We start from the raw sequence: 27,912 nt of genomic DNA on the forward strand, positions 1-27,912 counted from the left end.
CTGCTGATGATTCAACAGGTAGACATATAGGCTCTCCCAAACTCAAGGATGATGAGGATGTATACCTATTTATCTATATATATCATTTTTGTACAATTGCATCTTCACTAATCTTGCTTGCTCCAAGCATTACTAAAACAATAATACTGCATCCGTTATCTATCTATCTATCAATAATAGTAATACAGTAATATGGGAAAATATATACACTAATATTATAAAAATGAGTGAGGCTCATATTCCTGAATCACAGATGGCAATGGCAGGGACTTTTACAATAGGCTAAAACAACCCAGATATGTTAAAGAATCACTGAAAAGAATAGTGGCTACTGATCTCGTCATAGTAGTTGAAGTTTTGGCTGCTTTGTTGGCATCTTTAGTTCCCTTTGTCTACACACAAGCCAAATTAATCAAATTTCTCATGCACTGCCTATACAATTGCATTAATACTCTTTATTTCCATGATTAGCACCCCACCTATTTTACAATTCAACATCTAATACCATATCTTCAATTATATCATATTGAACAGAAAAATTTAAATTTCCCATCTGACTTCTTTTACCTTTATTGAGAATACCGAGTTCTACTACGACTACTATTACTACAACTATTAATATGACTACAACTACTATTACTACTACATTTACTAATAAGAGGTTTCTCCATTTTACATGCATGAGAATCTACCTTAGGGGCAACAAAGTCAAACAAACTAAAAAGTTTCTGAGCCTAACTAATTAAGGAAATATTTTGTATTTCAATCAAGTCAGTCAACTTTGGATTACAGTACAATTAACAGTTTCATTACAAAAACTGTCCACAAACCATCTTTATATCATTTATCTCATACTCCATAACTTACTGTAAACAATATACACTCAAGATATAATTCATTATTGTACTGTGGGTGGATGGATGGTGTGAAGAAAGCTCTGGGTGATAGGAGGATAGATGTGAGAGAGGCAAGAGAGCGTGCTAGAAATAGGAATGAATGGTGAGCGATTGTGACGCAGTTCCGGTAGGCCCTGCTGCTTCCTTCGGTGCCTTAGATGACCGCGGAGGTAGCAGCAGTAGGGGATTCAGCATTATGAAGCTTCATCTGTGGTGGATATGTGGGAGGTTGGGCTGTGGCACCCTAGCAGTACCAGCTGAACTCGGTTGAGTCCCTGGTTAGGCTGAAGGAACGTAGAGAGTAGAGGTCCCCCTTTTGTTTTGTTTCTTTGTTGATGTCGGCTACCCCCCAAAATTGGGGGAAGTGCCTTTGGTATATGTATGTATGTATGTGTACTGTAAGCATGAAAAAATACCCCATTCTATTCTATGAGACAAAAGGGTGACATCTAATTACACATGAAGAGAAACTCAGAACTTTTTATTACACGTTACATGTTACATTTTCTTTACATGACTAAAACCAACAGTAACTACAGTAATTTGATGCCATAAAAAGCCTCCAAAGCAATAGAAATGATTAAATTTGGTTAACAAACTTAAAAATAATTACTTGTGAATTATTAAAAAATAATCTATCCATTATCAATATAAGGTTTTCTGAAGAGTATGCTTCATCATACCCTAAATGTACATTAGTTACAAATCTGGTCACCCAGTTATATCTACATGGCATGGTTACATAAATGCCTAATCTTCCGACTTTTGTAATCTACCAAACGTTCCAGTGCCTTTCTACCTAGTATTAAATACCATCACCTCCCTGATAAAAAATAAAAACTAAGATTTCACTATTCTACAAGAAGGTTATTAAAATACTTTAGTCTAAAACAAACTCCTTTTGTAGAGTAAAATCAATTATCTAGTAATTATAGTCGATATTTTTTAGCGAGGCAAATTTGCACCGACTCGCAGCGGTGCCCTTTTAGCTCGGAAATGTTTCCAGATCGCTGATTGGTTGGACAAGATCATTCTAACCAATCAGAGAGCAAGAAAATTTTTCCAAGCTAAAAAAGCACCGCTGCGAGTCGGTGCAAATGCGCCTCATTAAAAAAAATTGACTATAGTACATTCATATATTGTATAGTAGAATGTACATATGATAACAGCAACTTTATATACTGTACATTTTAATTGTATTATAACCAAGGAAAGGTAAAAAAAAGGTTAGGTAACACAGATAATCATCTAATCCACACTAAAATTTGCTACGTGAAATATCTTAGTAGGGTTAACCAAAAGACTAATGGTGGTTAAAAAATTTACTGTACGTATCAATACCAAAACAATACTTTCTCGGATACATGTCCTGTACTTGAAAATAGGGCATGTTTTTCCCTTTGTATTACTGTAATACTCGGACACGAGTGGGCGCCGACGACGACTGTATTTAATGCAATTAAGAAATAAGGTAAAGTTGACCTCATTTTCCAATGGGAGTTTTGTTTGTAAGTCTGTGTACTGTATGCAAAGGTTTGGGAAATGTACTGTGCATGACAAAAGGCATGGAAAACTAGTCTGCATCAATATCTATACAACCAGACAATGATTGCGCTCTAAGGAAAAATAAAATGCCCTAAATACACTATAGTACACGGAAAAGAAATTACTTTGCAGTAATATGTCCTGTAAATATTCATTATGTATTTTTCTGAAATTATATAGTCTATATTGTAACAATCCTCAAACGATAAATTGAAGGAGTGCTTATACCAGCACTCTGTAAAACAGTGTGTTTTGCTTGTAAACAGAATTATTATTACAGTACTTTACTTATGTTAAAATGAAAAAATACACCAGTGACAAAAGCTTTAATATCTAGAGTTTCCAACTGAACTCGACTAACTTTCAAAATATCTGAATATGACTAAAATGGCATGTCTCTCATACACAAACTGAGCAGCGGCACATTAATTAAATTCAAATTACTGTTAAATAATGCTGAAAGTAGCAGAAACATCTACAAACCAGTAATTGAGAAAGCATATCGCAAAGCTATTACTCACATGTCATTACCAATAATGAAAATGTAAATATATTTATATACAGTAGTCTAGATTACCAGAAACAATTAAACAAATAAAAAGTGGCTAAATTTTTCTATTTACTTTTCCCACCTACAACTACAAATGTGCGTTGTCCATCAAGTAATTGAAAATATGATTTGCGTAAACATAACAATCAATTCTGAGATCTTTAATAACTGAATTAGTCTTAATCTGTAAGTGTTACTTTTTCATTAATCGCAGTGATAATAAATAAATGATATGATGTATGTAGGTTATTTTTCTTAAAGAATTATTTCATGTAAATACTGCATGAGGGAAATCACTCAGATACTTAGTTGTTTAGAGTAGAGAAGTCTTTCTGGTGTTGGTTTTGGTACTGAGAAGTTACTTTGCAAATAGATTTTATTTTGGTACTTTCAAAAAAATCATAGGTATGAAATGCACTTGGTTATTGTACTGTACATTACGGTAAGTTAGGTAAGCTGGAGAAAGTGTTTGCAAAACCTGGTTATTCATATGAAGAGGAGGGGAGAGACTGAGAACAAAACACTTAAAGATAAAAAAGTCTAACCATAACTAGAAAAAAAACTTTGTAATTACTTTCTTCCCTTCTTTCAGTGAATACGAGCATATCAAAACCCCCAGAGAAAAGCTAACAACCTCAACCATACCTTTTTTTAGCAAGCTTTTCTTTTATCAAGTAACCAAAAGCTGCAGATTTCCAATTAGTAAGCAAACCTCATACTGGCAGAGTATCCAAGTTTGTCAAGGTTTGGAATACAAGCAAAGTTGATCATCGGTGGAGGACCACACATCAACACCAGCGTGTCATCGGAAGGTGGATAGAGATGTTCCGAAATCATCTCGGCACTTACAAAGCCACTGCTGTATTTCCAACCTATAAAAAATAAAATGATTATAAACTGTATTAATAACATTCTTACTCACAAAATAAAAAAAAAATTCATAAAAACAAGTGTACAGTTCATAGATAATACAAAATAAAGTTTTTATTATGAAACATTTTTCCACACAAACATAAAAATCCTACAAAATCCAGATTTGTAGGATATTCAGAGCATAATTGATGGATGCATATTTGATAGGTTTAACAAAGGCAAACATCTCTTGTACCCCAAGACAAATTCTTGGAGTTGACATAAGGGATATGTTTTCCCATGATCAATTCTGCTACAGAGTTGCCGGTGTCATGGCTGTCTAAAGGTGCGAGGTCACAGTCTCACGACCTGGCTGTTTGTCATTCAATCCTGGAGCAGATGGTACTGGAATACATAGAGAGGAAGCCCAAGAAGTTAACCTTAACATTGTCCTCCTACAATCTAAGTAACTTGAGAGTATTTTCCTTGAAGTATAGTAGTAGTGTTGGCAATGCTACTGCTGCTGAAAATTGACTTAGCAGATATGCGGTTACCATCCTTTGCCAAAACCTTGGAGCAGGAAGTACAGAAATTGTCCTTTGTCTGGGAGATTGAGAGGTTACCTTCATAGACCCTACAATGATATGTCCCCACTGCATCCGTAGTCACAGAGACAACTGTAGATACTTTGCTGGCTCAAACAGTTTTGGTCTTGAAGGCTGCCTATGTGAAAGCTCAATCTCTTCTTGCTGGTGAAGCTAAAACCAGAAGACAGAGATGCTAGAGAGACACTTGTTTAAAACATGGATTGTAAGCAACAGCTCAGGCTGTCCTGACTTTGAAACTCCATCTTCACAAGTATTTATCAGCAGGAGTTACTCAATCTTAGCCATTGCTGCTACTAATGAGGAGAATCCTGCTGCCAATTTGGAGACCAAAACTACGACGACAAAGTAAACATAGTACATACATCTACACCAACACAAGCGCCCTCTCATCTTATGAATCCTCCTCTGAAAATATGGCAACCACTGGGCAAGCGACCTTAGACTGCACAACTTAAATGTGAAGATTAGCTAGCTGCCAGTTTAAAATCTACTATACACTAAGTAACCTTTTACAACTTCACTTGGGCATCTTAGGTTAAGTTATTAGAAGAACAATAAATACACACAACAATACAATAAAAATCAATACTAAAAACTACGCAAAACTACAATACTGTACTAAAAAATGTGATTTGGAAAGTTGCCAACATATAGAACATAAACCAAAAGGTAAAAGTGTATAGAAATGGAAATATCAAGGAGATAATAATGGATAAGGTTATTATCACATTATAATTAAAGGCCAGAAGTAGGTATACTGTATACAATCTACTATGAACAGTAACAAAACACAATCTACGGTATCTACTAATAACAACCTATTTTTATCACCTCCAAGCTAGTATTTCTGTCATGGACAGAAACTGTTGTGCTACCCCCTTAAGCTTGCTAATGCAATTGTCTAATGGAACCTCTCGCTACCACAACCTATCAGCATGTCCAAGTACTTGAACCTCTGCTTCGGTATGAGATTCGACTTTTTATAGTTTATCACAATCCCCAGAGCGTGCCAAAGCGAGAAGTCGAACTCAATCCTGTACCAACTGGATAAGAGCCTCAAACTTCTGATGGGGTGCGGCAATCACTCCAGCAGAGCTGGAAAAGCCAGCCGACATAGCTCAAAGAGCGCCTTGCTTCTGACGTAACTCCCACGGGATCGAGCAAGGGGAATATTCACAAGTGAGAAAACGGAGCAGGCGAAAGACCTTCTTGGTGTCTTCTTGGGCATTGCCAGGACAGACTCCAGAGAATGATCAGCTCTCTTTCCCCACTAAGGCATACACCTGCCACTGAACGGAGGCCACAACCTACACTTGGCACACAGGGATGATTGCGAACAATCATGGATGTTCAGCCGGTTTAGCCAAAAACCAACTGCTTCGTCCATCCTTCCCCAGCAAGTATGAATTTCTTGTATCACATTCATAATCACAAGCAATAGCCAGCATTCACTTTCTACAAGAAACAAAATGATGAAAATGTTTGGTAAGGACGAAACAATATGTCCATATTGGTTGCTCCGAAAAGAAGAGTGATGAGCTTCCCACCGGGGGAAGGGTGCTCCTTGCGCACGCTTACCACGTGTCATTAATTACCTCGTTAATTAATTCAACGGGCAATTCAGATCGGTTGAAAAAATACTCCCCATTTTAAGGGACAAAATGTTTGTAAAAGCATAAAAACAAATATGATTACTGTACTAATAAATTAAGGTATTGTAATGGCATTAGGGAGGGGGGGTATTCTGATAACACAGTTAATTGATAAATTAACAAGTGTGTCAGAGAACATTCAAAGACTGACTTTGGGCTTATATGAGGGATAGGATTGAGATAAAACAAAGTACAAGGCAAAGATTTTTTAGTTTCACTCGTAAAAACACAAGTAACACCTCAAAACCAAAATCACAATAACCATATTAGCAACCAAATATCAACATCTAACCTTGAATTCCTTCTTACCTGATTCAGGGCGATCTACAGTATACCACAACTTGAATTTATCTGGGTGTTGTGATAATATGTCTTCCAACTCACGTCTGAGGAGTATATCTGCCTCTGTCTGATTGGCTAACAATAGCGCCAACTGTGTCTTATCACTTTCATTGCGTGCAACTTGTCTGATCAACTGCAACATTGGAGTAATTCCAGTCCCACCTACAGGAAGAGAAAGGCATTGTTACCTACATGATTTCTTGAGGACAAAAATTCACCTGAGATTGAACTAACTCTTTCCTGGCTTACATTTGTTACAAAAATAGGAAAAAAATTTAAGAACACAAATTTTCAACAGAGTTAGTATCAACATTATTCTATCTCTACTTTTCAGAATACAGTTAAACCATTGGCCAACACTCCATATTTAATCCCACCATCAAAATACATTTTAAAATTTTTTTGTTGATTTTATATTTCATAAACAAAAAATCCTACTATTTCTTGTTTCATCAATGATTTCTGTCTGTTGGGGGTAGTTCCATCTTTTTCCAACACAATATGCTAGTTATGGTATTGATAAATCCTTTCAGTCTAATAACAGTTAATAGTTCAACTTTTTTACCATTTTCCTAATACTATATACTTTTACATCTGTAATATCAAGAATGTGAAGAAGCCCAAAACTTTCATTGATATATCCTATCATTTCTTGACGATAGGAGACACAAGTTGAACACGTCTCGACAACAGGTGCGACTGTATTAGGAAATTCCTTGACTGTGCTATTTCTAGGACAGGGATGTTGTAATTAAGAAATGTTTTCCTTTCTACCACTAAAAAGAGGTCGTGGACCTAAGGCACACAGACACTTTTCTCCATTAAGCAAGAATCTGTGCTAAATTAAACAACTGTACCTGTGTAAGACCAGAAATCTCATTGAAGTAAAATAAAAGCATGTATAGGTTTTCACTTGTTTCTGTTTTGACGTTTCATGCTTATCAATTTAAGGAATCAAATTTCTGTTGAATACATTACGTAGGATATGATTATGTTTATTAATCTAGAATTTCTTTGTCAATGACTCACAAAATCTTTCAACTTTATAATTCTTACAATGGTTTTTTCGAGTAAAGCATTTACGATAAAATAACGGTGCTGTGAAGTATCAGGAAATCTTGAATATCCCTTATATGATATTAATTACTTTCACATGAAGGCCAACAAGGAAGTGAAAATGATGGAGAAAATATAGTTAAATGAACATTAGGGAGAAGTTCTGTCTACAGAATTATATGTATTGAACATTTCATGTGCTTCAATAGTCATAACTAAAATAATATTAGATTTTCCTCTGTAGTGAGTGTACTGTATATCTACATCATTTGAAAAATTTCTAGCACTATTTCATATGACTAAACAATACTTTGAAGCTGAAGCAAACCCTGTACTTTCTATACATTTTAATATGATGCTTATCAACATACCATTTACCATTTCCAAAACTGGCACTCCTTATTTAATGACCTCATAGTTATGAACAGTTGATATTGATATCGTACAATTAACTACTCTAACTTCATCATAAAAAATTGCAGAAAAGCTGCCAAACTTCCATCTTTTCCCCACCTCTGTACAAATGGAACAATTAAGGCTTACAGTTCCCAATTTGATGATTTAACAAGTTTTTCCTTTATTCAAAATTGTTATTCAAAACTAAACTAGTTTTATCAGCATGTCACTAGTGTTTCAATCTGAAACCTACTTTGGACAAGTAAAAAAAAATAAGGTTTCATTAGTGTTCAATACTGTTTGATAAGCGAGGGGCTTTGGCAACTTTTTGATGCATTTCTAGCTTCAAGATCTCTATAAATTAACTGCTGATATTTCCATAACGATAGCAGGTAATGTCTCGACCACGAACTGGGCTCATTATTATTAATGTCTGCTTTAAACATTCTAACTTTGATAAAACAAAATAGCTTAGAACATGGCCATAACTGGTAGGTAGTAGGTTAGCCAGGGCACCAGCCACCCGTTGAGATACTACCGCTAGAGTGTTATGGGGTCCTTTGACTAGCCAGACAGTACTACATTGGATCCTTCTCTCTGGTTACAGTTCACTTTCCCTTTGCCTACACCTACACCGAATAGTCTGGTACAGATTCTCCTCTGTCCTCATACACCTGACAACATTGGGATTACCAAACAATTCTTCTTCACCAAAGTGGTTAACTACTACACTGTAATTGTTCAGTGGCTACTTTCCTCTTGGTAAGGGTAGAAGAGACTGTTTAGCTATGGTCAGCAGCTCTTCTAGGAGGACACTCTAAAATCAAACCACTGTTCTCTAGTCTTGGGTAGTGCCATAGCCTCTGTACCATGGTCTTCCACTATCTTGTGTTAGAGTTCTCTTGCTTGAGGGTACACTCGAGCACACTATTCTATTTAATTTCTCTTCCTCATGTTTTGTTAAAGTTTTTATAGTTTACATAGGAGATATTTATTTCAATATTATTCTTAAAATATTCATTTTTTCCTTGTTTCCTTTCTTACTGGGCTATTTTCCCTGTTGGAGCCCCTGGGCTTATAGCATTCTGCTTTTCCAACTAGGGTTGTAGCTTAGCAAGTAATAATAACAATAATAATAATAATAATAATAATAATAATAATAATAATAACTGACATACCTGCAATCATGTTGACCCTTTTAGCTGAAATAGGATTAGGGGGAGATTTCTTATCTGGTTTAATAGCAAATGTGCCATTGCCATGGTATTCAAGCAAACCAGATGGTCCTCGGACATCAATGGTCTCTCCAAGAGACATGGCCTCCATATATTGACTCAATTTGCCACCATCAGGGAACTTGGGATGAACATTCTTGAAGTATACCTGTAAGATGGAGCAAATGCTTTTTTGTTGACCAGGCGGACATGAGTCTTTTTATAGTTTATTTATGACATACAGTGTATTTGTTTTTGATGTTGTTAATAGTTTATATACGATATGTCTGTTTTGACGTTACTTATTTTAGAATGATTTATTGTTAATTTGTTCTCTTCATTTATTTATTTCCTTATTTCCTTTCCTCACTGGGCTATTTTTCCCTGTTGGAGCCCCTGGGCTTATAGCATCTTGCTTTTCCAACTAGGGTTGTAGCTTGGATAATAATAATAATAATAATAATAATAATAATAATAATAATAATAATAATAATAATGAATGACTTGATGAAAACACTTGAATTTTTAAGATATTTTTTTTTCATAAATGACAAGCAAAAATTGATCAGCTTGGCAGGACATACTAAAGAACCCTCTACAGCACACTTGTGTCAGATATGGATGCTTACCTTAATGACTAGATCCATGTATCCTTTATCATCATCGCTGGAGACTGGAGTGTAAGGACGGACAACAAGTTGTCCATCTACCCGGGCTGAAAGGTAGATATGCTGTCCAACAGGCAACCCTGTAAAATAAGTTTAAAAAGATTAATCCTAAATATGGAAAAATTGGGAGATTACATTTTCACATATATAATAATTTCTACATAGTTTCTGAGCCTTTGAGAAAAAGCATTACTATTATTTCAAAGTATTTTCATCATACAGTGCTACTGTCACTTTTGGGCACCACCGCATGTGTTTAAGAACGAGGGGATAAATTGGGAGATTACATTTTCACATATATAGTAATTTCTACATAGTTTCTGAGCCTTTGAGAAAAAGCATTACTATTATTTAAAGTATTTTCATCATATAGTGCTACTGTCACTTTTGGGCACCACCGCATGTGTTTAAGAACGAGGGGATAAATTGGGAGATTACATTTTCACATATATAATAATTTCTACATAGTTTCTGAGCCTTTGAGAAAAAGCATAACTATTTTTCAAAGTATTTTCATCATACAGTGCTACTGTCACTTTTGGGCACCACCGCATGTGTTTAAGAACGAGGGGATGGGGTCGGGCGGAAACAACAAGTTCAAAGATGGGTAGCAAAAAAGATTAAATCAAAGGCAGCAGATGACAGGTCAACATTGAGACTGGCAAATGTACAAAATCATGGTCTATTAAATTATGATAAAAAAATCTATCCTTTAAGCTGGTATGTGTTCTTGATATCAAGTCATTCATAAGTCCAGTTGACCGATGTGTAATAAGATTAATAAATTCATGGATACACAACTTGGTTATATCAGTGCACATAATACAAAATATATGTAAAAAAAAAATAGATATACTCTTACTTAAATCTCATCGAGACTTTTTGTGAATTTATTAAAATCTAAATACTGAACTATCTACATTAATGTTACTCATGAACCAAATAATGTGGATAATGTGGGAGGGTGGGCTGTGGCACCCTAGCAGTACCAGCTGAACTCGGTAGAGTTCCTTGTTAGGCTGGGAGGAACGTAAAGAGTAGAGGTCCCCCCCCCCCCTTTTTTTTTTCATTTGTTGATGTCGGCTACCCCCCAAAATTGGGGGAAGTGCCTTGGTATATGAATGTATGTATGAACCAAATACTGCATGGGTAAAGCCCCTCTTACAAAAAAATGCTTTAATTTCCAAAACTTTAGAGTGACTACAGGTTCCTAGCTAAAAGTCACAACTATTACCCAAAATGTGATCAGGAGACGGCAGTTTAAACCTGAACCGGCGCGTGTCATGAGATATGTCCTCCCGCTCAATTAGTTCCAGAGGGTACTTGACAGTTGGATCTTGAAGAGTCTTAGGCGGACCACGTTTCTTCGACAGGTAGAGTTTGGTCAAAATAGCTGTACCAACCACTACCACCAGACCCACCACCAATGGAATAGCCTGAAAAATAAAGAATAACATGGACTTTAATAAAACTATACTCTGAAAAACTGCCTTCAAAGTCATTTTAGGGAATATTCTTTTTACATAGATACAAACAAAGTTTCACATATATTTTTTTTACCAAATAAGACAAGCCGACTACAGTATTAGTAATTTTACTGTAGACTGAGCATTTAATAAAAAAATAAAGAACAATTTTTCCCGCATATCTAAAAATATAAACAAATTTTCTTTTCCTGCGGGTCCTTCTAGGAAACAGGCCATTTTCTTTCATAGAAACAAAGATTTATCAAGAAACCTCTAAATTCCACGCCAATGAGGAACCACGTGCAGAGAACATCAAAACATCATTGCAATATGAACTGTCAATTGTAGCCCCTAGGTTAAACTACCTTGCTACCTGTGATAACTATGAGTAGCAGGAAGGTGGAGCCCCAAAGCATTATCATTACCAGTTTGCTCAATCTTCCTCTATCCAGAGGAATGGAATGGATTTATGAATATGAGGAAGAAGGCCTTATACTGAGGCATTGGAGACCATTCAGCAATCATATGCAACAGGGAGAGAACCCCTCGGGAAAAGTTAAAAGGTTGGACAGCAAGCTAAAACGCGAGGGCAGCTAGAGGACAAAAGGATGTTACGAAATCCTTTAGTAATGCCTACAGTCCAACGCTTGAGGAGCACTTACGACACTACCCTCTGCAGGGTTTTGGGGAGAGGAACAAAAAAGCCCTTGATACACATGAAAAAGCTTCGGCATACAGTAATGACACTTGGAACAGTTAGCCAACATGCAAAACAATACAGTCTGGATAATACTGAATACATATTGCACAAAAACAAAATAAATCACCTCATAAAGTCACTATAAAAGGAGTGAATATTACAACTATAATTCATTGGTTACAGAACACAGTGAGGTTAAAGGGGCAAAAAAACATTAAACATCAACCAAGGAACTATGGGTTATTAAAAACAAAAAGAAATAAGTCACAGAAAAAAAAAAAAACTATTGTCCTATCTTATTAAGAGATTTTTAGGTACAGTTCTCACAGCGATTTAAAAATGTGCATACGCCTAAGCCTTTTCAACCAAACAAATGTGGGCTTGTATATAGAGGAGGAGACTTGAAAGTCATGGTACAGAGGACCGAGATAAGACACAGAATCATCAGGGACGGCTAAAGCCAACCACAGACAAAATGTCTTGATAAATAGTAATATAGTAGTATCGAATGCTTGCTGAACATGAAGAAACAGCCAAGCCTAAAAAATGATGTTAAAGTTGTTATAAAAAAGGGATTTTGACAGAGGAAAAATCTATTTCTGGGAAGAGACCTGTGACGCCCGGTGAAAAAGTCCTTCTTTACATTTTTCTGATATAAATCTTCCAAATATACCAGAGAAAGATAAAAGCATGGAATGCCGAGGTTACTACCCTCGCACGAGCACCTTGTGGGGGTCGTGTATACAACAGGGGCGTGTGAAAACCACTATTCACAGGCTGTCTTCCATTTAGATAATTCCTTCATCAAAGGGGAGGGCCGTAACAGTCCCTAGAGAACACAGTTGGACCACGCCACCGACACCTAACACGTGCGCCCTCTAGGACATCCTTCTGTTTTGGACTTGCTATGGACAGTAATAGAGACAAAAAAAAAAAAAAGCAACAAAATGAGCAACTGATGGGGATGAATGCAAAATGATTAATGACACTTCCATTAACTCTACAGGAGGAAGGGGAAACAAGATGACGAAACACTCATTTAATACATTAAACATGATACAGTAGCTAATACAAAAACCACAGGATACAAAAGCACAAAGCACCCAATAATTAAACTGGAAAGCATCTTAAGCGGGGTTTACACGGCCGAGCAGCTCGTCGAGCCCGGTTGTCGAACCTACTTGTAGAACGGCTCGAAGAGCTTTCAGACAGTACATCGAGCCTCAGTGTGCCTCGTGCTAAAACAACGTCAACATGTCTCTCGACCAGGACCATTTGATAGCCATTGCTTTAGCAGTGGCACTAAGAAGGAAAAAAAAAAGATCAAAAGAGAGAAATTTTCATATACCAACTTGCTTGTTTCTTTAAAATTAGAGCCTGATGACTGGCGCAATTATTTGCGTATGGATGAAGACACGTACATTGATCTACCGAATCGTGTCAGCCCTTTCATTACTATGAGGAAGGCCATAACTCCACATGAAAGACTGAGTGTCCGCTATTCCTTTGTTTCTGGCTACTTTATTGGAATAGTCTTTTGATTTAACTTTCCATAAAGCTGGATGAGCTCGATATGCATGTATGAAATCAAGTACGACTTCCTTCTCATTCTTACTTTCATTAATGGCAGCAATTATGCATTTCTTTGATGATGTTTCCTCTAGCAGGTTTGAATAACAACTGAGGTTCGATGCTCGACACCCGTTCACACGTTCACACCGCTCGTCAAACAATGTAGCTCCGCCCACAAAAGTCAAGATGAGCCTGACTTTCATCGAGCCGCTCGACGAGCGCGCTCGACAACCAAATAGCCCGTTTACACGCTCGAACATCAATTCAAACACAGGGTTGTCGAGCCAGGCTCGACGAGCTGCTCGCTCGTGTAAACCCCGCTTTATACTACCATACACTAACTAGAACTTGTTTTTAAGTTTTTAGAATCTAAATAACAATGAGTCTTATGCAATAGCACTATGTATTACTAAATACAACATGACAAACTACAACTCAAGCTCCTATAATTCTGCAACAATCCCCAAAGAAATCTAAATGTAGCTCAACATTGAATAAACTGACGAGATACCGTTAAGTACTGAATAAACTAATACAGAACTGTATAATAAGTCACTATATAAAAGTACTTCCCTTATTAATCAAGTTACAATGATAAAATCGCAAACCCATCAAGCTCTTATTACTCAACAGTAGGGAAATCTCTCAACATCTACAGAATTTATTGAGTTATTTGAGATTATTAGTGATTATTTTACAAAGTCTAACCAAAAGCTTTCAATTTCATTTCACAACATACAAAGTTCCATGAAATACACTGAACACCTCCACCTTTAAGGCTAAAATGATATTTTCATAATAAAATAAATTTTTGAATATACTTATCCGATGGTTATATAATGGCTAAAGTCCCCGACGCCCACGGCAGAAAATTCAAAATCTCTTGCGCAGCTTAGAGCATATAAGCCAGGTGTACCCCAGCGCCCTCGCGGTACCACAGGTAGAACTATACTCAACCAATTCAGATTTTCTCTGCCGCCATAGCTGGCTGAACTATTGGAAATTCTCTCTTGTTTTCTTGCTCTGTTTGGACGTTATTTGGTGATGTATTAACGTTTTTGAGTTTTGGCTTTTGCATATTTGTTTTATTTGATCTGTGATCTCGTATTCATAACTTAAAACGTAGGGTTGGAAGGTTTTCCAACCTATTTTAAACCTCACAAAAGCATAGGGGCAAAATGTAAACATTTCGACCATTGATGACGTCACAGCCTCTTCTGTAGCCTAAAAGTACATATTAAAAATGAGATTACAGTACAGAAGTACCTCGGTTTAAGAATAACTGAATTCGAACAAATCAGGATACAACCATACAAATTCAAATTGGATTAAGGGTATTGCATCAGTCTGCGAGCAAAAATTTCACTTTGTATGGAATTTTTCGTGGACAAGTACTGTGTGTACGAGAGAGATTAGGCTGCAATGTGCAGAATTTCTCAAGTCTCAAATCAATATGCTTCAAATGTTAGATATGAGCTGAGATGTCTCTATGAATAATATTAAGTACTGTATACAGTATTAACTTTTTAATGTGTAAACAAGGAATATGTCTTGAAGAAAATCAGGCATGGGTCCTTGGTAAAAAAAAATATCATCATAATTTTCTTATAGAGGAGAGGACAGACAAAAACCATTAGGTATTTTGTAGAAGTGGAAATGGTCAAAAGCTTTGAAAAAGGAAAATGAAAAATGGTAGTTAGGGCAACAAGTACTAGAGGTACAGACAAAAAAACATGCCTATACAGGTACTACGCAAGCTCACAAGACCATCAGAAAAACATATAGTGACAGCCTGTCTGATGGGTACACTTATGGCCTTTGCAGCGGTTATTCCACAATGCTATATCTTTTCCCACTGCACCAAGGCGAGAAGCTCCACAAACAGGTTGGCCTCAAACCAGCCATCCATAACTGCCCCAACAACGGCATGTACAAACTCCATCATACCAGCATGAGAAATGATGCAGACACCCTTCATGAGTTTGCATGGTACTAGGAGAGACTATTACCATATAGTAACTTTTTTATTCCATTTCCATGCCAGTTAAATTGTTTTATAGAATTATTTGTTTTGCTTTTTTGTTTTGTTTCATTTGTTGATGTCGGCTACCCCCCAAAATTTGGGGAAGTGCCTTGGTATAAGTATGTATTTACAATTTCATTGCAAACATCAGAAATGAATTATTGATTTATATTTATTTCTGATGTTAGGGATTATAAATTGTTTAATTATTAGCATTAAAACCCTTTAAAAATTAATGTACAGTACTGTATACTGTATGTGTAGTTATGAACATATGGATGACTCGAATGAACTTCCTTTACTTCTTTTCAGAATAATTGTTTTAGCTTATAAGCATTTGTTTAGGAGCTTTTTCCCTGAACAAATTATGTGCGTAAACCGAGGTACTGTACCACTGTAACAAGTTATCAGTAATTAAAATACAAAAAACAAAAATATTGAAAAATAGGTAAACAGCTAACAAAAAAAAAAAAATTAAGACCAATGAAATTTAAAATAAAATAGAGACTTCTTGGCTATGGTAAGTAACTCTTCTAGGAGAGGGACACTCCAAAAACAAACCCTTGTTCTCTAGTCTTGGGTAAAACCATAGACTTTGTACTGGGGTCTTTCACTGTCTTTGGTTAAAGTTCTCTTGATTTGCTATTTTTCCTATTGGAGCCTTGGGCTTATAGCATCCTGCTTTTCCAGCTAGGGTTGTAGTTTAGCTATTAGTAATAATAATAATAATAATAATAATAATAATAATAATAATAATAATTATAATAATAATAATATACAAATGTTGCTCTAGTTTGCTCACTAAAAGCATATTGTGGCCAAAAATACCATAATGAAAATATGGGAACTGTTTTATAAGTTAAAACATACTCCAAGTTTCCATTCAAAGACCATTCTTAAAATTCTATGAAATTAGAAGTCTCCCAAGTGGCAAATATGTAAGATGGTTTCTCAATGAGCTTCCCTATTTAGAGTCCATAAAGTACAGCCTAATTGTAAATTGTTGACAGGTATAGAAAAAGTGTGTTGTTATGCAACATATTCTTTCAGATACAGATACAATGAAAAATTACTTAATATATGTTCAATAAAATTACTTAAATTGAACATACAAAAGGCAACATATATTTCATCAAAATATTCATATGAAACACAAAAGCCAACAGACATTTCATCAAATTATTGAAATGAAACATAATAATAGTTTGCACTAAATTGTACCCTCGTTCCTGAATACAGTGATATCAACGAAGACGTGAACAGAATAAAAAAGATGAAGATACAAACCATAATAGACAATTAAAAAAGGGGGACATAATAAACCAAATATTTCATCAAATTATTAAATGAAACCCAAACAAACCAATACAGATTTCATAAAATTAACAAGATATAACATATGAAAATGTTTACAAACAATAAGAATATATCCATAACACAAGAAAGGTGTAAATTGTACTATAATCATACAGCAATATAATTACCGTAAGCTTATAATATCTAAATGGATGAAAAAAAAAAAGTTTTAACATACATATGTTTAGTGACTGATTATTTCCAATAAAGTAATTTAAAAAGAATTCACCAGATTATCGAGTCGCGAATATTATGGGTCTGATCCAAAAGACGTGTCTTGGAGTTAACTCAATAAAAACTAGAGCAAGGTATTAGTTAAAACTGTTCAATAAAAGTGGGAAAAGTTCAAAGGGAAAGGGTGAAATGAAATGTAAATGACAGAATAGTGCAGCCAAGGAAATAACACGTTACGTAAAGAAAACGGTAGGACGCATTCCCTTTAGGATTGGATTTATGAATTAGCCATAAAGTCCAGCACGGGAACCTGGGAGGCCATTCAGAGCCAGCTGGAAAGAAAGGAAAAGGGAACTGAGGTATATTTAACTAGAAAAGCACCTCTACCACAGTAGCTTATTTCTTGAAAGCAGCTTGCCTTTCGCAGAATCAATTTAGACCGTAGGCGTATTTGAAGTCTGTGTGACAACCATGTGCAAACTTGGAGTTAAGGTTAGGGTTAATTCGGCAGACCCTTTGCTCGACCTTGACCGTAACCTTTGAGACCTCGGACCTTCAAAATTCAATCACTTCTACGTTTCCTGTTATTTTGGAAACATACTTGGTTATAATGTTGGTATCAGGAGAAGAGCAAAAAGAAAAAAGGTGGCAAGAGCCAGACTGAAATATTAAGACATTTTCTAGATAAATTTTGATTAAACAGTAAATTTCATTATCAAACAGCAAATATCTAAGATACACATGTAAGTCATACAAGTCTCAACATAGCATTGTATGAACTTCCATGAAGGAGCTCTCAGACTGGGGGATCTCCAACTCTGTCTGAACTGGACTGGGGGTGAATTCTTCTGGGTTATAAGGTCTCAAGCCTCTTCTTCCCTAAGAAGGGATGAAGTCTCATCAACCCAGTAATGGGATTGTACTCTCCTCCTGGAATACAAAAGCTCAGATCCGAGGACAGATTCAGGGACTACTCCCAGTTAAGAGAAAATTAATCGGAACACAAACAATCTTGGTTCATGTCTACAATGGATTACTCGGTACAAGATGAATCACTATGTATCCTTCCATGTGGTAACAGAACATGCTTTTCAATGCGATGAAACAAAGAAAAGACCATAATGGTTTTCTAATACTGTACAGTATACAACCAGGAATGTGGACACATATTCCACCCTCACCTGGCTTCTGGCTTATGGTACAGGTGTTTAGGCCTAGGCAAAACAGTTCACCTACTACCACCCGGTTCACACTCCAGTGGACTAACAACATGGGTCCCAGTCACCAAGTTAGTATAGTCTCCCTCCCAGAAACCTAATGGGATTTTTTGTGTAAGAAGTCTAGGAGAAAGGGTTTCTTCTAGACATCTTATACAAAGAAGTGTCAAAATCAGAAGAGCAGGGGGAGGAATTGGTAAAGGAGGAAGAGGAGTAGCAAACTGACCCCTTCTTCCCCTCACCAACAGTCTTCACGGACTGCTTGAAAAGGAGTCGACATCTGAACAACAAAAGTTTCCTTAGCATGAACCACTTCATTGGGGGTCACTGTCACTGAGGGAGAACAGGGAACAAACACTTTCAAGGGTGCAAAACTGTTACACTTAACTGGTGGAGTTAGAAACACTGTGGTCAACTTGAAATTTGAAACATGGACATATTGCATACCTGGAATTATAGAATAACTAAAGAAGGTCACAAACTCTTCTATGTCAAAGTTATCACGGGTTAGCAGAGATACTGTACAGTTAAGTCCCATGGTCTACCAGGGGTAAAAACATCACAGCAGGACGCAGATCTCTCTGCCCAGCCTGAACAATGCACCGAGCAGGATGGTGGGTAGGCGTCTTTTCCCAAACTTATCCATTCCTAGTAAAAACAAGACCTGCACTCATTACAGAGGGAAGAATGATCACAAACATACCACTGCAATTGCAAAAAGCACATAGGGATGTCGAGTCGCCTTCGACATAAAACCTACCATAAGTTTTACCTCTACCTGGACACTTGTGCACCTGGAAAATCACAAAACAGCTTGAAGAAAAATATTAAAATGCACATCCTCCCATCCTGCACAGTTAGTCAAAAGTGGGTCGCCTCTAACAGTCAGATGGATGGGACCATCCCCCTTGCCCACTTGTTATTACCTAGCTCCCTTGTTAACAATTCAACAACTCTTCCAGCTACAGTCAAATTGTCTCCTGTTTTAAAGGACAAAAGGTTTGTTCTGAGTCGATACAAATGCAGACTTTGGGGGTGCATGCCTGATGAACTAGGCAAAGCAAGGGCAGGTGCCATTTTATTTTCCAAAGAAGGATAAACTGGAATTTCTTGCACATTATGGTTAGGATTAACCTCAGAAAAAAGCTAAAGGCATATTAGCTGCACAATCTCTTAAGACATTGTGTTAAATAGATTAAACTTGATGAAATACCTATTTCAAAATATCAGTAATTAAATGATCTTTGCTTATAACATCTGCACTGATAGCAGTGAACTTGAGCAATAACAGTTCAAGAAAACCACTATCGGAACCTTGATCATCTGCCACTTGTGTTACTACAAGCCATTATAATATTTCAGTTAACTTATCTTTCTCTCTACTACTGTATTAGTGTATAAGAGGGCCTCTGCACTTCATTCAGGCACCTACACTGAGACCAATGAATTGGCATTAAACAAAGCCTACCAGAGCAAACAGCAATTGAGGAGCGTGGATCACTGGGATCATTCATTAATCTAGTAAATAATCATCTATCACAGTTCTAAACTTGAAAGACTTGGAAGATATACCAGTAATACACTTAACTCCTATGAAACAAACTGCAAATGATAAACAAGTTGAAGAAAAATTTCAAATGCATATTTTCAAAACTAATTCAGAATTAAAGAAAAATCATAAAGCCAACATTAAAAGACAGCAAAAATTATACATTATGACGAGTGATGCCAATCGCATCTGCTGGTTAGATGGGGTGGTCCCCGGGCTAGTGTGTTAGAGGGTTGGTTAGTTTGTGTTATTTCATGTTCTGTCAAATAGCCATAGCTACCAAAATTAATAGCTATATGAACAACTGGTAAGATTCATTGCAATAAGGGGATTTTTGGTGCCGACTATAAAAAGTACTGCAAATGAATAGTGGGAATTGAGATCATATTAAGGATGAAGAAGTTGTGAAGGCACGATATTTTCAGACTAAAAATTGGCAGAGATATTAAATATTTCTGGGCATGGAATGAGACGGAAAGGTTTGCAGCAAGCCAAAGCAATTAATATAAGGAACTAGCATGACAAATACCAAAACCAAAACTCTGAAAATCATGGAGATATGGCATAGATGAAGATCCAGACCAAAAGTGCACAAGAAACCAGAGGTAACCAATCACACGTCTAAATAGTTACGATAAAACAAGGCATAAAAAAGGGATTTTGAAGTAGGAAAAATCTATTTCTGGGCGAGAGACCTGTGCCGCCCAGAGAAATGCTCCTTTTACATCAGTTATTACCTTAGAAATGATGTAAAAGGAGCATTTCACTGGGCGGCACAGGTCAGAGCCCAGAAATCAATAAGATAATGATGATGTTGAAAGGAATATTCACCTTTAAATAAGCTAATGGTTCCTAATCATAACACAATATAGTATGAAAAAAATAGCTTCTTTATATAATGAAAATGCATCGATGTCTTATGCTCTGCACAGATGCTTACAAGGAAGGAGCTTTCTGCATAAATCCTCTCAGTACAAATTCACTCACTCCATACATATTTTGAGGCATAAGAGATAATTATTTTTCAACTTATATATTTGCAGAAATAAGGAGATATGAACTCCAAAGTGCAAAACAGTAGAGCTCTGCTCTGTATTTACAAAAAACTTCATGCTTAATACCAAAAGATGTTTTTAATACTCAGATTAAGTTTGCGTAAGAATTTAAGTTAAGTGATATTCTTATACACCATCCATGAAAAAGGGCCCCCTTAATCTGCTTGTCTGTTGGCAGATGTCTCAGCACAATATATTGTATACTGATAGTAATTACAATGAAATCCAAACAACACGTAACAAAGAAAATATATTTATGCTGAATAGCATAATATTGTTTCCTATTGGATTCAAGCAATCGATAAAAAACTTAAGATACGTATTAAATACGCTTTCAATTTGATATACCGTATACCTAACAAAAGCTACCACAAACCGTCTCATGGCTAAATTATATTCATGAATAACTAAATGTCATAATATCAAGAGTTAACTACATGCAATGAGCATTACCCAAATATTAGTCCAGAGGTTCAATGACCTTGTCAAAGACAAAACCTAACCACTGTTTGACATGCATTTAATTTCTTACTCAATCATTTTTGCAGAAGACAAACATAAGATTACGTACAATAAAATTAGCCAAGGTAAATAATTGCACCAACAAACATTAACAGTTTCTCTTTAAGTGGGTGGGATTAATCACTGTACAGAAATTTAGCGTTGGAAATATTTCCTATTCGCTCATTCCATGAGTGGTATGAATCATGAGAAATAACTATGTAAAATGGGCCGTTAAACATCTAAAAATAAAACAGCTGTACAGCTTAGCTATGATTTATGTAGAAAATAAAGAGAGGCTGTTTTTAAATGGCCTGGATAATTTTCTAGCTTAAATAGTTGCTTGAAAATTGATGAAGCTGGCAGTAAGCAGAACTACAATCTTTCTATTCCAACTAATTCTTTGAAAAGCTTCATGACTACTGAAATAATGATCAAATGCCACAGAATCTATCATGGTAATAATCTGTTAAATATTCAACGAAATAGTGAAAAATGAAATAGTGAAACTGTGGTAATGAGGCATTGCTACAAATATTTGTACATTACACGTACTTCAATTCCACTTACAGCGCTTACAATACTGTACGGTACTAACAAATGTTCAAAGAACATAGATTTACTATTAATAGAGTTAAAAAAAAACTGTTAAAGGAAACATGATGACATATGGACACCAATCGAGGAATAAAACTTATACAGCAATTTTACAGTTACATTAAATACAACGCACAGTACATACGAAAGCAACAGCTTCTCATGTTTGATACATTATGAAAGAATGACTAAAAGTCTTGATTAGTAGCCACATACAGTACACCTTCAAACAAATAACCAGGACAAAATACAGGACCCTTGAAATCGGGCAAATAAAAAACCAGTTCCTAAAAATGTTATTTTTATTAGTAAAATAAATTTTTGAATATACTTACCCGATAATCATGTAGCTGTCAACTCTGTTGCCCGACAGAATTCTATGGAGGGATACGCCAGCTATCACAATACTAGAAGGGGGTGTACTTACCAGCGCCACCTGTGGCCAGGTACTCAAGTACTTCTTGTTGACACCTCCTCAATTATTCCTCGGTCCCACTGGTTCTCTATGGGGAGGAAGGGAGGGTCAATTAAATCATGATTATCGGGTAAGTATATTCAAAAATTTATTTTACTAATAAAAATAACATTTTTCAATATTAAACTTACCCGATAATCATGTAGCTGATTCACACCCAGGGGGGTGGGTGAAAACCAGTGTACAAGATTAAAGGATAGCTAAGTATCCCATATTTCATATAACAGTTATCTCAAATAACAATGAAATAATAAGTACCTGGTAAGGAAGTCGAATGAACCGTTACTCTGTCTCTTTTTTAAGTTCGTCTTCCTTACTGAGCGCAGCGTTCCTCTTGGAGGCTGAATCAACCCAAAGGTGCTAAAGTATACAGGGCTGCAACCCATACTAAAGGACCTCATAACAACCTTTAACCTCGGCGCTTCTCAAGAAAGAATTGACCACCCGCCAAATCAACAAGGATGTGGAAGGCTTCTTAGCCGACCGAACAACCCATAAAAAGTATTCAAGAGAAAGGTTAAAAAGTTATGGAATTATGGGAATGTAGTGGCTGAGCCCTCGCCTACTACTGCATTCGTTGCTACGAATGGACCCAGGGTGTAGCAGTACTCGTAAAGAGACTGGACATCTTTGAGATGGAATGATGCGAACACTGACTTGTTTCTCCAATAGGTTGCATCCATAACACTCTGCAGAGAACGGTTCTGTTTGAAGGCCACTGAAGTAGCCACAGCTCTCACTTCATGTGTCCTTACCTTCAGCAAAGCAAGGTCTTCTTCCTTCAGATGAGAATTTGCTTCTCTAATCAGAAGCCTGATGTAGTAAGAAACTGAGTTCTTAGACATTGGTAGAGAAGGCTTCTTGATAGCACACCATAAGGCTTCTGATTGTCCTCGTAATGGTTTTGACCTTCTTAGATAGTACTTAAGAGCTCTAACAGGGCAAAGTACTCTCTCTAGTTCGTTCCCCACCATGTTGGACAGGCTTGGGATCTCGAACGATTTAGGGCAAGGACGGGAAGGAAGCTCGTTTTAGCCAAAAAAAAAACCGAGCCGCAAGGAACATGTAGCCGTTTCAGATGTGAAACCTATGTTCCTGCTGAAGGCGTGGATCTCACTTACTCTTTTACCTGTTGCTAAGCACACGAGGAAAAGAGTTTCTAATGTGAGGTCCTTAAAAGAGGCTGATTGGAACGGTTCAAATCCTGATGACATTAGGAACCTTAGGACCACGTCTAGATTCCAGCCTGGAGTGGACAACCGACGTTCCTTTGAGGTCTCAAAAGACCTAAGGAGGTCCTGTAGATCTTTGTTGGAGGAAAGATCCAAGCCTCTGTGGCGGAAAACCGCTGCCAACATACTTCTGTAACCCTTGATCGAAGGAGCTGATAGGGATTTTACGTTCCTTAGATGTAACAGGAAGTCAGCAATCTGGGTTACAGTGGTACTGGTTGAGGAAAACTGCATTGGCCTTGCACCAGCTTCGGAAGACTTCCCATTAAGACTGATAGACTCTGAGAGTGGATGTCGTCCTTGCTCTGGCAATCGTTCTGGCTGCCTCCTTCGAAAAGCCTCTAGTTCTTGAGAGACTTTCGATAGTCTGAAGGCAGTCAGACGAAGAGCGTGGAGGTTTGGGTGTACCTTCTTTACGTGAGGTTGACGCAGAAGGTCCACTCTAGGAGGAAGAGTCCTGGGAACGTCGACCAGCCATTGCAGTACCTCGGTGAACCCTTCTCTCGCGGGTCAGAGGGGAGCAACCAACGTCAACCGTGTCCCTTTGTGAGAGGCGAACTTCTGAAGTACCCTGTTGACAATCTTGAACGGCGGGAATGCATACAGGTTGAGATGGGACCAATCCAGCAGAAAGGCATCCACGCGAACTGCTGCTGGGTCTGGAATCGGAGAACAATACAAGAGGAGCTTCTTGGTCATCGAGGTAGCGAATAGAACTATGGTTGGCTGACCCCACAGGGCCCAAAGTCTGTTGCAAACATTCTTGTGAAGGGTCCACTCTGTGGGGAAGACCTGACCCTTACGGCTGAGGCGATCTGCCATGACATTCATATCGCCCTGAATGAGCCTCGTTACCAGCGTGAGCTTTCGATCTTTGACCAAATGAGGAGGTCCCTTGCGATCTTGAACAACTTCCTCGAATGAGTCCCTCTCTGCTTGGAGATGTAAGCCAAGGCTGTGGTGTAGTCGGAGTTCACCTCCACCACCTTGTTAAGCTGGAGGGACTTGAAGTTTATCAAGGCCAGATGAACTGCCAACAACTCCTTGCAATAGATGTGAAGTGTCCTTTGCCCCTGATTCCATGTTCCCGAGCATTCCTGTCCGTCCAGTGTCGCACCCCAGCCCGTGTCCGATGCGTCCGAGAAGAGACGGTGGTCGGGGGTCTGAACAGCCAAAGGAAGACCTTCCTTGAGAAGAATGCTGTTCTTCCACCACGTTAGAGTAGACCTCATCTCTTCGGAGACAGGAACTGAGCCCGTCTCTAGCGTCATGTCCTTTATCCAGTGAGCAGCTAGATGATACTGAAGGGGGCGGAGGTGGAGTCTCCCTAACTCGATGAACAGGGCCAGCGATGAAAGTGTCCCTGTTAGACTCATCCCCTGCCTGACTAAGCATCGGTTCCTTCTCAGCATGCTCTGGATGCATTCTAGGGCTTGGAAGATCCTTGGGGCCGACGGACAAGTCCGAAAAGCTCGACTCTGAAGATCCATACCCAAGGAAACAATGGTCTGGGATGGAACGAGCTGAGACTCCTCAAATTGACCAGGAGGCCCAGTTCCTTGGTCAGAACCATAGTCCATTTGAAAATCTCCAGACAGCGACGACTTGTGGGAGCTCTTAAAAGCCAGTCGTCTGACGGAGCCGGACACAAGATCATGATACTGCTGCACAGTCTGTAAACTGTCAATCATGGGCAAGCGAGGAAGTACAGTGACAACCCGAATCTGTCTAGACTATCTGGGTCGTACAGACAACTCCTTAACGGGTTGCTGAGGTTGCCGCACTGCGTCACAACAAGTCCCTTCTGTTGGTTGTTGAACGTCTTCCCCGTGACACATTGACTCCGTAAACAAAAAATCCTCTAACAAGGACTAAGCTTGGACTGCATGTCATGCAACACAGCTCAAGGTCTATGGGAGCAGGTGTGGTAACAGACGGGATTAGCGGCTGAAGTGGAACCATTACCTTCCCTGTAAGCATGTTATGCTTAAATAAAAGTCCATAAGAGGTTATGCAGCTAAAGGCTCCCTCCAAATGACAGAGTCCTCAAGGGAATATCAGAAGGAGGGAGAAAAGAACTTTCTCATCTACAGGGACCTTATCCTAGAAAAGCTAAGTTCTCTGAGTGAGGGTTCACTGGTGCAAAAGCAGCAGACTAGAAGGCAACGTTATGAAACTGCTTGACAGTCTAGTGAGTTGGCAACAACCCAAGATATGTTGAGAAGCATGCGGTAAGGTATGCAGAGTATGATGAATGCAGAGTATGCTGTATGCAGAGCATGCTGTATGTAGAGCATGTTGTATGCAGAGCATGCTGAATGCAGAGCATGCTGTATGCAGAGCATGTTGTATGCAGAGCATGCTGAATGCAGAGCATGCTGAATGCTGAGCATGTAGTAAGCAGAGCCTGCTGTAAGCAGAGCCTGCTGTAAGGAAAGCAGAGCGTGTGCATGGCGTTTAACATTCTCAGAAATTCCATGACCAGTGCTAGAGTGCTTTATGCATGCTTGCATGGGGTTTAAAAATCAACATAATGTTTACCTTACATTCATAACTCATGATTCATATTTTTGCCATGGTTTGAAAATGGAGGTAAGGTATGCTGAACAGCAGAGTCAGAACGAGCTGGAACAACAACAGTGGAAGGTGCAGAAAGTTCCTGTTCCTGTGGTATGAGTGGAGCGTGAAGAGACCGAGGTTGCGCAGAACAAGGTAAAGTTCCCGCAAGCAGAGGTGTCTGAGGCGCAGGATCAGGGTGCACGGGTTGAGCTCGGTGCAGCAGCTGAGGAGACTGACTCACAGGTGGAAGAGGTTGTACCTCCACCGAGAGTTGCACCACCGGTGGAGCAGCCAGGGGAGGAGGAGGAAGAGTGGAGTAATCCTCCTGATCCCAAACCAAAGGTTGCCTTAAAGAAGGCTGAGGCTGAACAACACTGGGAACAGCGAACACAGAAAGAGGTTCAACATCGTACGCCTGGCAGATGGTGCTGCGACTGGGTGCAGCGAGTGCAGGCGGGTTGAGCACAGGCTGAACGGGTGCAGGTGGAGGTGCAACACTCTCAGCCCGACACTCACGCAACAGGTCCGAAAGCTGTGCTTGCATGGACTGTAGTAGAGTCCACAACATCGTACGCCTGGCAGATGGTGCTGCGACTGGGTGCAGCGAGTGCAGGCGGGTTGAGCACAGGCTGAAAGGGTGCAGGTGGAGGTGCAACACTCTCAGCCCGACACTCACGCAACAGGTCCGAAAGCTGTGCTTGCATGGACTGTAGTAGAGTCCACAACATCGTACGCCTGGCAGATGGTGCTGCGACTGGGTGCAGCGAGTGCAGGCGGGTGCAGCACAGGCTGAACGGGTGCAGCCGGTTGGTGCACCACCGGTGCAGGCGGGTGCAGCACAGGCTGAACGGGTGCAGGCGGTTGGTGCACCACCGGTGCAGGAGGAGGAGGAGGTGCAACACTCTCAGCACGACACTCACGCATCAGGTCCGAAAGCTGTGCTTGCATGGACTGTAGTAGAGTCCACAACATCGTACGCCTGGCAGGTGGTACTGCGATCAGGTGGAGCGAGCATAGGCGGGGGGAGTGTAGGCGCACTCTCAGCCCGACAAACTGATGACTGAGGAGAGTCAGAGCTAACCCAATGACTGCATCCGGGTGTTGAACTTTACTTCGTACGTCTGGCATAGGTCTGGACTTACGTTTAAGAGGTCTTGAGACCTGAGACCAGCGTTACTCTGCCTATATTTTCTCCTCTAAATCTCTTCTGCAGACGAGCAAAATAAGGGCTCAATCGTCTGCGGGTGGGAGTGACGGTCTCGGTAAGACACGCCCACAACCACCGAGGATACTTCTGTGCGCCGAACAAGGCCTGCCGAACCCTTTTGTCCTTCGACATTGCTTCTCCCCTGGGCTTGGGAGCTTGCAAGAGGTCCCGGACTGGGAGGACGACTGGCGCGCACAAAAGTACCCTCACGCATAACACTGACATACTTTGCGCTAATCACTTATCACTTTGATTTCTGTTTGCACTTATTTCACTGAACTCGAAACTTTAAGTGGTTTGTACCTGAAACACGCAATTCTATCCTTCTCAAAAGTTAGTAATTGCGAAAACAGAATTACAATGTAACAGAAAAATCTAATGAAAGAAAATTCAGTGGCTGGAAAGAGACTAAACACTAGATCACTCTAGAAACGTTTAGTTTCTTCCCCT

At 38.6% G+C, this 27,912-nt stretch overlaps 1 protein-coding gene across 2 annotated transcripts in view; it reads right to left on the reverse strand.

Moving 5' to 3' along the window:
• Nucleotides 1–1,362: 1,362 nt before the first annotated feature.
• Nucleotides 1,363–27,912, reverse strand: part of LOC137642777 (NADH-cytochrome b5 reductase 3) — a 42,829-nt gene continuing 16,279 nt past the window's right edge. For both annotated transcript variants that reach the window (XM_068375627.1, XM_068375628.1), the window contains 5 exons: nucleotides 11,014–11,215; nucleotides 9,741–9,859; nucleotides 9,076–9,280; nucleotides 6,413–6,607; nucleotides 1,363–3,863 (listed from right to left, as the gene is read on the reverse strand). In XM_068375627.1, the coding sequence (XP_068231728.1) occupies nucleotides 3,691–3,863; nucleotides 6,413–6,607; nucleotides 9,076–9,280; nucleotides 9,741–9,859; nucleotides 11,014–11,215 (894 nt within the window). In that variant the 3' untranslated portion in view covers nucleotides 1,363–3,690. The remainder of the gene's footprint in view (nucleotides 3,864–6,412; nucleotides 6,608–9,075; nucleotides 9,281–9,740; nucleotides 9,860–11,013; nucleotides 11,216–27,912) is intronic.

This window comes from Palaemon carinicauda, chromosome 6 (assembly GCF_036898095.1).
Source record: "Palaemon carinicauda isolate YSFRI2023 chromosome 6, ASM3689809v2, whole genome shotgun sequence".
In the NCBI taxonomy this organism is placed as follows: Eukaryota; Metazoa; Arthropoda; class Malacostraca; order Decapoda; family Palaemonidae; genus Palaemon; species Palaemon carinicauda.